General features: G+C 45.3%; 1 protein-coding gene across 6 annotated transcripts in view; it reads left to right on the top strand.

Moving 5' to 3' along the window:
- Positions 1-12,525, top strand: part of ASCC2 (activating signal cointegrator 1 complex subunit 2) — a 39,892-nt gene that overhangs the window by 17,293 nt on the left and 10,074 nt on the right. For all 6 annotated transcript variants that reach the window (XM_034790718.1, XM_034790717.1, XM_034790716.1 and 3 more), the window contains exons 10-15: positions 623-730; positions 3,586-3,654; positions 4,398-4,472; positions 4,735-4,921; positions 6,090-6,304; positions 7,995-8,114. In XM_034790718.1, the coding sequence (XP_034646609.1) occupies positions 623-730; positions 3,586-3,654; positions 4,398-4,472; positions 4,735-4,921; positions 6,090-6,304; positions 7,995-8,114 (774 nt within the window). The remainder of the gene's footprint in view (positions 1-622; positions 731-3,585; positions 3,655-4,397; positions 4,473-4,734; positions 4,922-6,089; positions 6,305-7,994; positions 8,115-12,525) is intronic.

The raw sequence follows: 12,525 nt of genomic DNA, 5'->3' as shown, positions 1-12,525 counted from the left end.
TAGACCAGGTTCTCAAACTTTTGTACTGGTGACCCCTTTCACACAGCAAGCCTCTGAGTATGACCCCCCCCCCCATAAATTAAAAACACATTTTTTATATTAACATTATAATAAATGCTGGGGGCGAAGCAGGGTTTGGGGGTGGAGGCAGACAGCTCGCAACCTCCATGTAATAACCTTGCAACCGTCTGAGGGGTCATGACCCCCAGTTTGAGAACCCCTTAGAGCCTCGCAAATTGGGGTGTGAATCTACCCCATATTAGCCTGTTGGGAGTCTGTCTGTGTGCACCCTGCTGATATGTTTAACAGTTTATTAGAGCGATTTGATCTAGTCCTGTTTCAAAGAGGACTAGCTCAAAGTGCTCTAATAGACTGTTAACACATGTCAGCAGGGTGCACAAGGTCAGTTAGAGTGTTGCAGGCTAGTGCGGGGTAGAGTCACACCCCAGCTCACCGTGGTCTAATTGTTCATGTAGACAAGCCCTAAGCATTCAAAATGGCTCAGCTAACACAGGTTCTCCTCTAAAGTGAGCAGGGCCCAAGCCACAGAGATGTTTTTTTTTTTCTTGTGTTGAGACTAACTCCATGCGCACTCTCTCTCTCTCTCTCTCTCTCTCTGAAGCTTACTGGCTGACTTGTGGAGGAGGCTTTCTCATTCCAGGAAGAAGGTGGTGGAAATCTTTCATATTCTCATTAACCAGATCTGCCTCCAGCCCATCTTAGAAAGCAGGTACAGGCACTTTATCTATGTGGCTGAGACTGCAGTGTCTACTGGTAGGGTGCTATCTTTAGGAGTAACTCAGTTGCTTAATTGCTCTGTTGAAGAGAAGAGTCCTGAGATTTCCAGCCTTACTGATGAATTATGATTTATGATTTATATTGGGGTAGTGCCCAAAGGCCCCATTGGGATCAGAGCCCTGTTGTGCTGGGTGCTGTACAAAGATCTAGGATGAAACTGTCCCTGATCTAAAGCATTTACAAACTGAGCTTTGTTTTGACCCCTCCAGACGGGATAAGGCCATGTCCTAGTGAACATGTTCATATTGGATACGGGATATGTTGTGACTTCTAGGCTAGTGCTTAGATATCATGAGGCTAAGCACTTTAGCAACACCTAAAATACATAGAAATCCACATTGTGTTGTAGGTCATTGAAGAATGTTTTTAAATCTAGCTATGGATGCGTTTGCCCTTTCCATTTTCACCCCAGTGAAAAGCTAGTGTGTAACGGTCCTCATCCCTAGATCTCCAAGTGCTGTACAAAGGGGGGTGAGTATCCCCATTTAACAGAGGGGGAAATTGAGGTACAGAGAGGTGAAGTGACTTACTCAGGGCCACATGTGTTGAGTCACGAGAAGGATCCAGACCCTGGGACTTCTAGGCCAGTGCCCTTTCCATTGGACCATGCTGCCTTTACACTTGTCAGGGTTCCTTCCCCACTTTGCACTCTAGGGTACAGATGTGGGGACCCGCATGAAAGTCCCCTAAGCTTATTTCTACCAGCTTAGGTTAAAACCTGGTACGCTGCCACCACCAAGTGATTTAACAAGAAACAGGGAAAGGACCACTTGGAGTTCCTCTTCCCCCAAAATATCCCCCCAAGCCCTTACACCCCCTTTCCTGGGGAGGCTTGAGTATAATATCCTAACCAATTGGTTACAAAGTGATCAAAGACCCAAACCCCTGGAAAAATCAGTCAGGTTCTTAAAAGAAGGATTTTATTAAAAAGAAAAGGTAAAAATCATCTCTGTAAAATCAGGATGGAAAATAACTTTACAGGGTAATCAGATTCAAAGAGCCCAGAGGAACCCCCTCTAGCCTTAGTTTCAAAGTTACAGCAAAAGAGGGATAAACCTCCCTCTAGCAAAGGGAACATTCACAAGTTGAGAAAACAAGGATAAACTAATACGCCTTGCCTGGCTATTACTTACAAGTTTGAAATATGAGAGACTTGTTCAGAAAGATTTGGAGAGCATGGATTGATGTCCGGTCCCGCTTAGTCTCAAGAGCGAACACCCCCCAAAACAAAGAGCACAAACAAAAGCCTCACCCCCGCCCCCCAAATTTGAAAGTATCTTGTCCCCTTATTGTTCCTTTGGGTCAGGTGTCAGCCAGGTTACCTGAGCTTCTTAACCCTTTACAGGCAAAAGGATTTTGGTGCCTCTGGCCAGGAGGGATTCCATAGTACTGTATACAGGAGGGTTGTTACCCTTCCCTTTATAGTTATGACAACACTGTTGGAATGAATGTTTGTAGACAGCCTGCACTGAGCTGTTGATGTCACTGCAGCTCCTCTGATACTTGAATACTGACCCCAAATTATCATCAGTACAATCTGTTCAAGGAGATGATGCTCTGGTGGTTGAGGTGGAGCTGGGTTCAGTTCCCTTTGTGACCGTGGGCAAATCACTTAGCCTCTCTGTGCCTCAGTTCCCATCTGTAGAACAGGGATAAAAGTCCTGCCTTTTCTCAGAAGATAAGTGCATTGAAGATTGTGAGTGCTCAGATACAGTACTGTGGTAATGGTTGGGGGCCATATTAATACCTTAGAATTCAGGGGTTCTCAAACTTCATTGCACCATGACCCCCTTCTGACAATAAAAATTACTACACGACCCCAGTAGGGGGCACCGAAGCCTGAGCCCGCCTGAGTGTTGCTGCCTCAGGTGCGGGGACCAAACTAAAGCCCAACCTGAGTCTCGCTGTCCAGGGCTAAAGTCCTTGGGCTTTGGCTGGGCCCCAGCAAGTCTAAGCCAGCCCTGGCGACTCCATTAAAACGGGGTCGCGACCCACTTTGGGGTCCTGACCCACAGTTTGAGAACCGCTGTCTTAGGTAGATGGCAGCATCAGCAGCAAATGACAGAGCTGGGTAGTCTGGGCTGTCAGGAGCTGGGGCTGTTGTGGAGGTGACACATCCTGCTTCTAGAGGAGTATCTGTATGGCATCAATACACTGGCAGGAGCATTCTGTGAAGGGTGGCTCTCAGCCATCACATCAGTTTGGCTTCTGTGGTGATGCTCAATGCACCGGAACCAAGGGGAGGTTGAGACTATATAATAAAGTGGTCTTTGTTTGGCATATGCCCTCACACAGGTGAGCAAAAGAGAGATCACACATTCTCTGGGAGGTTCTGTGCTATAACCTCATATGTAAGGAACCCAGTCTTGCAAGAATCTCAATGTAATTAGGAATATAAGTACCTGCCCCTCCTCTCCCCACTCTGTTTTGACTTCTTTTTGGGCCACGCACTGCAATCTCACTTGCCTTCCAGTATGGTTTCAATCCTATCAAAAGTCCTATTTCCTTAAGACCAAGTTCAGCTTGCTGAAATGTTCACTGAAGCCTCATGAGAAGGCTGGGTCAGTTTCATGATTTGCTGCTTTTTAAAACTAAAAGTCTCAAAAAATCCCACTGGAATGAAATCTGTTGAACACATGGATTTGCTGTGATGTACGTGTGGTCATCACATGTGGCAGACATGGCTAGCAAGGCAGGTCACGGAGGTTCAGAAGGAGGAATGTGATGTTCTCAAAAGTACAGCTCTGAATTCAATTTCTCACTGTTCCATGGCATTGTCTCTTACAGCTATGAGACTATTCAGCCCTTTATTGAAGAGTTTCTGCAGATCTTCACCTCAGTGCTTCAGGAGAGGAGGTAAATCCAACAGAATGGGAGCCAAAGGAGGAATAACTGTCCTCCCATATCTGTTCCCAGCACTAAAAGTGCGGAAGACATTGGTATATGAGGGACTTTGATGCATGTGGGAATTAGAAATCTTTCAGTCTAGTTAGGAAATGTTCTGTGAGAGAGAATTATAACAAGCATTATTGTAGTGCTGCAGAGGATGCTGTGTGGTGCCAGAGACTGTTATAATGCTTTGCACTTCTTTAGCACCTCTTGCTGTAGGCTCTCAAAGTGCTGTATGTATGTTAATGAATTAACCATCACAGCTACCTTGTCAGGTTAGACAATTATTTGTCCCCAGTCTACAGATGGGGAATCCGAACTACAAGATTAAGTGAATTGTCCAAGGAGACACAGCAAGTCAGTGGCAGAGCTGGGAATCAAACCCAGATTTACTAACTCCCCCAGGTCAGGTGTTTTAATCACAAAATCATGCTCCTCTCTAGCTGGACATTGGGTCATTGGAGGGTCACAGCATCATGTTGAGGGTTATAATTGGCTGTTGCGGTGTGGGCAGGTTGACTGGATTATGATGGAATAAAAAACTAGGCCTGGCGATAGACATTGGAGTTTGTTTCTGGGTGTCTGCAAGGTCGTGGGGTTCATGACTGCATGCTGATGAGGTTACAGCAGCGCATTAAGGATTGCAGCAGGGAGCTTTGCAGTTCATTCACTCCTCAGTTTGACTGATATACTTGCTTTTGTGTTTTTAGGTTTCTTTGTGACTATGATGAGCTGTTTCCTGTCGCAGACGATGTGAGTCTGCTTCAGCAGGCATCCTCTGCCTTGTATCCTTTTCTCTCAGCAGGTGGACACTGCACTGTGTTTTAAAAAGCTGGTGGCGGTTGACAGTCTATACTGGCACTCTCACACTTGCTACTTCTGATTAAGCTGCACCAGTGACAGCAATGGTGGGGAAGCTGTTAGAAAAAAGCCTAGTGTAGGCACAGATTTGGAGTCCTCAAAGAGCACGTAACTACTCACATGTGATGTCTGAACAGGCAAATCTGGACTAGAGCACAGAGAAATGCCCTTAATGCAGTCTTGTAGGGATGACACCCGGACAGCATATATCCTCCAAGCAGTGGAAAGTGCCTGGGAAGGTGTGGAGAGGAGAAAAACACCAGTCGTTAAAAGCCAACCTCCACCGATGGTATCTGATGGAGCGTCAGCAATGGTGGAAAATGCTGCTAAGGACTCAGAAGGGCTTGATGATGCATACAACTTGGAGTATGATGTGAGTATGGAGCTGCATGGACAGGGAGGGTAACTGTTCTCTCCCATCATCTCCACTTAACTGATTGCGCTTGACTTGTTTGTAAAGCATTTTGAGGAGAGGAAGGTGATCAGGAATAGTCAACATAGATTCACCAAGGGCAAGTCATGCCTGACCAACCTGATTGCCTTCTATGATGAGACAACTGGCTCTGTGGATATGGGGAAGATGGTGGATGTGATATATCTTGACTTTAGCAAAGCTTTTGATACGGTCTCCCACAGTATTCTTGCCAGCAAGTTAAACAAGTATGGGCTGGATGAATGGACTATAAGGTAGATAGAAAGCTGGCTAGATTATTGTGCTCAACGGGTAGTGACTGATGTCTAGTTGGCAGCCGGTATCAAGAGGAGTGCCCCAGGGGTCAGTCCTGGGGCAGGTTTTGTTCAACATCTTTATTAATGATCTGGATGTTGGGATGAATTGCACCCTTAGCGAGTTCGCAGACGACACTAAGCTGGGGGAGAGGTAGATATGCTGTAGGGTAGGGATAGGGTCCAGAGTGACCTAGACAAATTGGAGGATTGGGCCAAAAGAAATCTGACGAGGTTCAACAAGGACAAGTGCAGAGTCCTGCACTTAAGACCGTATCAAAAGCTTTGCTAAAGTCAAGGAATAACACGTCCACTGCTTTCCCCTCATCCACAGATCTCAAGTTGCAGTGTGGGAGGTCTAGGTTGGATATTAGGAAACACTATTTCACTAGGCGGGTGGTGAAGCACTGGAATGGGTTCCCTAGGGAGGTGGTGGAATCTCCATCCTTAGAGGTTTTTAAGGTCAGGCTTGACAAAGCCCTGGCTGGGATGATTTAGTTGGGGATTGGTCCTGCTTTGAGCAGGGGGTTGGACTAGATGACCTCCTGAGGTCCCTTCCAACCCTAATATTCTATGATTCTATGATATACCTGTTAAGTATTATTTGAGGAAAAGATGCTGTAAAATATCCCAGCTCTCTCAGATTCAAAGAGCTGCATACCTAATTCTGTACTTGATGGATTCTGCCTAGTGCCCCATTTGGGTTCTATTCTCATATCCCTAACTGTTCTTTGCCCCGGTTTCCATGCACACATGCCCTCTCTGTATTGTGATCCCTTTTCAGTAATTTCACCCCTTGTGTTTGGTATGTATAGTGTGCTGGAGCAGCTGCAGCACCCGCTGCCAAGGTCTCGGGGGTGGAGTTGGATTCTTTGATCTCTCAAGTGAAAGATCTGCTGCCTGACCTAGGGGAGGGCTTCATCTTGGCCTGCCTGGAGGAGCACAGCTACAGTGTAGAGCAGGTGATAAACAACATCCTGGAGGATAGGCTGGTGCCATCCCTGGACAAACTGGAGCGAACAATGCCAAGGTGGGGATGAGGTTTTAGTATGTTTGATGTTGTTTTATTTCCAGTTGTGGATTGTTAAAGGGACTGTTCTGCATGATGGTTACTAATCACTCTGTGCCTGGGAAACGGAATGAGCTTGTGTTTCCCTCGGCGGGTAGCTGCAGTGGGAGCTGCCCAGTTCTGTCTGCCACTAAGCCTCAGTCCTGCCTCTTCCCCTGTTTCCCTGCAGAGGCCAGAGATTTTTCCATCCTGAGTTGTTGTACAACAGAGGCTGGGTCATGTGTTATGAAGTGACACAAATGATTGTCCATTGGACACTAAAATGAGACCTGTCAAAATCACGTCATGGAGGAGAACAGCTTAGCCCTGTACTGGGCAATAGTGCCACCACTCTTATACAGCAAGCCCCAAATCCATTACCTGCAAAAGTTAATAATTTGCTGCAGATGGCTATGGTACGGTCCTTCATGATTAAAATCCCACCAGTCCTGCATGAAGGGAGTATCTTCAAAGAAACTAATTCAAGTGGAATTCACCCTGCAGGGCAGAGTAGTTAAATTGTAAGGTACTAGAATTGTACTCTATGCAGAAAGAATTTTAACCAAGGAGAAATGAGAAATTACAATTCAAATCCACTTTTATCAGAGTTCACAGAGCTGCCTGGCCTCTGCTGCTTTCTGTATGTTGTATTGGGGGCTTAGGAATCATAATCAGCAATGGAACCTGCTTGGTTTTAGCTGCCTTTGGAGCTGTAGAATGTGCATGCACTACAGCAGCAGTTTCCAACTGTGATTCAGGATGTGAATGGTATGCTATGCCCAGTCATACTCTAGAAAGGCATTAGCTGACTGTGTCTGGTATGTTGTTCAGTAGTGATGCACTTTAATAAAAAAAAAGCAATCTTATCAGAACAGAGACTATATAAAATGGTGGTTTTGTACATAACAATCTGCTTTTTATTCTCTTTTAATCAGATCTGCTGACTTTGCTGGCACAAACTACTTTTATTTCTGTTAGCACTGCAGAGCTAACACAGTTACGGGAGGCTGGGTGGATTCTGTTTTGCTTCATGCATCATCAACAAAACTGTCAGCTAATGTGGCAAAGGCAGAATTGTGATTCCTGGTGATCTTAGAACAGAGCACCGCTGACTTTTTTCAGATCCAGCACCAGAAATAATAAATTTAAAGATTATCCTCTTTTGACTCATAAATTGAAAAAATTTAATCTGGAAATATTTGAGAAAGAATGAGTAAGGAACCATAGGGAGACCTACCTTCTGAAACCATCTGTAACAGATTATTGGGATTTCCTCCAGAGAGTAGTCCAATACATACATACAGTGTTGATTTTACCAAATCACTGCTGAGCATAATCGTGCTTCAGTATTGAATACTCTAGTTTTGTCCATTCTTAAAAGAAGGATTTTCTCCCCTTGCTTTCTCCTAAATGGGTTTGAGCCTCCCCATGAAGATCAGCCACATGGTTTGAGACCTCTATTCTAGACCAGCATAGTATTGGATGTTAACTGGGGCTGTGAAACGGAAAATGACTGGAGCTATTGCAATCTGATGCTGTTCAGTTTTGTACTTTGTGCTGCTGTGTACGGTTAAGGGATTGACGGAGTCATGGAGATCATGGCATTGACTGAGAGAATGTGGCCCTTCTTAGCTTTATCTCAGTGGCTTCTGTTCTGTCTCCTTTCTAACAGGCAGGTGAAGACAGAACCAACCCCTCTGGTGACTTCTCGATACAACATCTTCCAGGATGATGAGTTTGATATATTCAGCAGGGACTCAGTGGACATGTCCCGGGTACAAAAAGGCAGGAGGTGCGTATCACAGCTTCAATCAGTTCTTTTGGACAGGGTTGTATAAATGTTCATGGACTTAGAGCAATAAATTCCATTAAGAAAATCCCATTGCAGTCCTCAGAGTATATTTGTATGTCTGAGGCCAACTGGTAGAGTTATTTTCCTGATCACTTGTTCACAAGCAGCTAGGGCTAGAGATTTGGTTGGTTTTAACAAGAAAACATCATTGTCCCAATTTTTGGGCTGTGATCTCATTCTCGCTAGGAAATTAAAATGAAATAGTGTTGTGGCCTTTCTCTCTATTCAGCTTGTGCTGTTTGACACTACTGCGTCAGACTCACTTTTAACATCTGACTCTGATTTTTATGTTTCATTTTCTTTTCTCCATAAATTGCAAGGCCACTACTGCCACCAGTCTGAGATTTGTGAGTCAGAAATGAGGCTAGGTGAAATTTGTTTCAGATTCAAGTACAAATATATCAATAATGTCCATCTGTTTTGAAATCTAGCTCAGATAACACAATCTCAGTAATCTAGTTCCTCCACTAGTAGTTCCTGTCTCTGTGAAAGTGCATTACCTCTGTTTCTCACATCTCTTAGCATGACCATGTACTTTGTTTGTTTAACCCAGTGCTTTTGGTATTACCCTCTGCTGATTCAGGTTGATGGGGGGTTTTCCCTCAAAAGCCCAACAGAGTGGTTTGATGTGTTCCAGGCATTATTCAAACATTTCTTTTAAATCAGCCAAGCCTGTGTGTGGACCTGTCTTTAGATATATAAATAGCTGGGAAATGAAAGACTGATTTGTAAATTAAACTGTCTGGCTGTGGCAGCATCAGCTAAGTTTGCAGCTCCAAGACTGTAACAAAGTATTGGAGGAAAAGTGGGTGTGCTAATCTCTTTTATTGGAGGAAAGTCCAGTCAGACTGTGATTTGCAGCAGCAAGTAATCAAATTATAGCTTTTTTTTTTTTTTACTACAAATCCTACTCTGGTTTGGCTGTGTCAAGCTGTCCTGCATATAATAATCTGCTCTTTATACTCAAGAGAGTGAGGACCAACCTCAGGGCAGACTGTTAAGAACCAGGGCACAAACTCCAAATTGAGTTCTATACTTAGATTTCACCAACCAATTATCAAATGTAAACTCCTCAGGCTCTATAACAGCCTGAACATGAAATCACAGGCAGTCCCCTTGAATACTCTGATTGGTCTTGCCACTCTGATTGCTCCTGCCTACCTTTGTGATAGATGGTCCCTTGCACCAAACAGCAATATTTTTAGGGCAGGTCCACACTTAAAACGCTGCATCAGCACAGCTGCACCGATGCAGCTGTGTCGCTGCAGCACTCAAGATGCTCAAGTGAAGAGGCATAGGTAATCCACCTCCCGAGAAGCGGTAGCTATGGTTAGGTCTACACTTACCCGGTAGTTCGGCGGCGAGCGATCGAACTTCTGGGTTCGATTTATTGTGTCTTGTCTGGACGTGATAAGTCGAACCCGGAAGTGCTCGCCATCGACTGCGGTACTCCAGCTAGACGAGAGGAGTACCGCGGAGTCGACGGGGGAGCCTGCCTGCCGCGTGTGGACCGAGGTAAGTTCGAACTAAGGTACTTTGAACTTCAGCTACGTTATTCACGTAGCTGAAGTTGCGTACCTTAGTTCGAATTAGGGGGTTAGTGTAGACCTGGCCTAAGTTGATGGGAGAAGTGCTTCCATTTGACATAGCACTGTCTACATGCTGGCGAGGGGCGTTAAGTCAGTATAACTATGACTGTGGATATTTCACACCCCTGAATGACCTAGTTATACTGCTATAGGTCTGCAGTGTAGACCTGGCCTTAGACTACTCCCAGTCCCAAAGGACCAGTTGCTTACTTCAGGTCAATTACACCTTAGATCTCACACCAAAGACAACGCTCATAGTCAATCCTATAATATATATACAGATTTAGGAAAGGGAAACATCAATTATTTAAAAGGTTAAAGCAAGTAAACATAGGTACACACAAATTAGTTCCAATCTTAAGTTTCAAAAAGTTGTAGAAGCTTCTATAATAAGCAAGATCTCTATGTCCTCTAGGGCTAACCAGGCTGAGCATTGAGGTTCTTTTGCTGATGTCTAGTAATCCTTGCCTGTCCCCAGCCACCTCCTCAAGTCTCAGCAGCAGAAGTTAGGGGGTTTTATTCCCTTCCCCCATCCACTTTGAGCTGCTGCTTCCAGTGATGAACTCATCTGATGGGAGGAATTCACTTGCAAGACTCATCTTCCTGAGGCGGGACGGGTGGAGAGTAAACATCAAAGTTGTTGGTTCTCTTTTAACGTTCCACTCTGATCTGCTTGGTGTCAGTGGGCCTTCCTTGTGGGGCAGGACAGACCACCTTCTGTTGGAGGCCAGCATTTCACACTAATCAATATATCTCATCTGTCTGAGAAAAGGTGGGTGATGTAATACCTTATATTGGACCAACTTCTCACCCATCTTGTCTCGCTGTCCTGGGACCTACATGGCTACAACTACATCTCTCCTGTCTGGTGACTTACACAATTATCAAGGCTCATAGTGCAAATGCTCAAATATTACTTTACAATCTGTGATACAGATGTTATAAGTGATTCCAGCTATGTATTTGTCAGTATTGAAGCATGGGGACCTTAGAATCATAGAATATCAGGGTTGGAAGGGACCTCAAGAGGTCATCTAGTCCAACCCCCTGCTCAAAGCAGGATCAATTCCCAACTAAATCATCCCAGCCAGGGCTTTGTCAAGCCGGGCCTTAAAAACCTCCAAGGAAGGAGACTCCACCACCTCCCTAGGTAACGCATTCCAGTGCTTCACCACCCTCCTAGTGAAATAGTGTTTCCTAATATCCAACCTAGACCTCCCCCACTGCAACTTGAGACCATTGCTCCTTGTTCTGTCATCTGCCACCACTGAGAACAGCCGAGCTCCATCCTCTTTGGAACCCCCCTTCAGGTAGTTGAAGGCTGCTATCAAATTCCCCCTCATTCTTCTCTTCTGGAGACTAAACAATCCCAGTTCCCTCAGCCTCTCCTCATAAGTCATGTGCTCCAGACTCCTAATCATTTTTGTTGCCCTCTGCTGGACTCTTTCCAATTTTTCCACATCCTTCTTGTAGTGTGGGGCCTAAAACTGGACACAGTATTCCAGATGATGCCTCACCAATGTCGAATAAAGGGGAACGTTCCTCGATCTGCTGGCAATGCCCCTACTTATACAGCCCAAAATGCCGTTAGCCTTCTTGGCAACAAGAGCACACTGTTGACTCATATCCAGCTTCTCGTCTACTGTGACCCCTAGGTCCTTTTCTGCAGAACTGCTACCTAGCCAGTCGGTCCCTAGTCTGTAGCAGTGCATGGGATTCTTCCGTCCTAAGTGCAGGACTCTGCACTTGTCCTTGTTGAACCTCATCAGGTTTTTTTGGGCCCAATCCTCTAATTTGGTCTAGGTCCCTCTGTATCCAATCCCTACCCTCTAGTGTATCTACCACGCCTCCTAGTTTAGTGTCATCTGCAAACTTTCTGAGAGTGCAGTCCACACCATCCTCCAGATCATTAATAAAGATATTAAACAAAACCGGCCCCAGGACCGACCCTTGGGGCACTCCGCTTGAAACCAGCTGCCAACTAGACATGGAGTTGAGCCCGATGATCTAGCCAACTTTCTATCCACCTTACAGTCCATTCATCCAGCCCATACTTCTTTAACTTGGCGGCAATACTGTGGGAGACCGTATCAAAAGCTTTGCTAAAGTCAAGGAATAACACATCCACTGCTTTCCCCTCATCCACCGAGCCAGTTATCTCATTATAGAAGGCAATTAGGTTAGTCAGGCATGACTTGCCCTTGGTGAATCCATGCTGACTGTTCCTGATCACTTTCCTCTCTTCTAAGTGTTTCATAATTGATTCCTTGAGGACCTGCTCTATAATTTTTCCAGGGACTGAGGTGAGGCTGACTGGCCTGTAGTTCCCCGAAGTACCTTGGCCTGAGTTGGCACCTGATCTGTCAGCATCACAGGCTGTCAAACAAAATTGTTGCTTGCTTTGCAGGCCAAAATACCTACCTTTAAACTGTTTAAGTACAGCTGGAAAACCCCCAGACTCAGGTTACGTCTGCACTTGTACCATTACAGCAGCACTGCTGAAGCGATTGAAGTGTAGACATTCACTACAGCATCAGAAGGGGTTTTCCTATCACAGTAGTTAATTCACCTCCCTGAGAGGTGGTAGTTACACCAGGGGCTAGGTCATCTTAACTGCACCCCTGAGCGATGTAGCTGGGTTGATCTAACTTAGCGTGGACCTGGCCCTAGGTTATCTCCCATCTCTCCCATCCCCATTCACCACATTCCTCTGATCAAAGCACCAGCAGACATCACATGCATGTGAGACCCAGCAATGCTCT

This window comes from Trachemys scripta, chromosome 15 (assembly GCF_013100865.1).
Source record: "Trachemys scripta elegans isolate TJP31775 chromosome 15, CAS_Tse_1.0, whole genome shotgun sequence".
Taxonomy (NCBI): domain Eukaryota; kingdom Metazoa; phylum Chordata; order Testudines; family Emydidae; genus Trachemys; species Trachemys scripta.
Note: the sequence above shows the minus strand (reverse complement) of the source record. Positions and strands in the feature narration are given on the sequence as shown.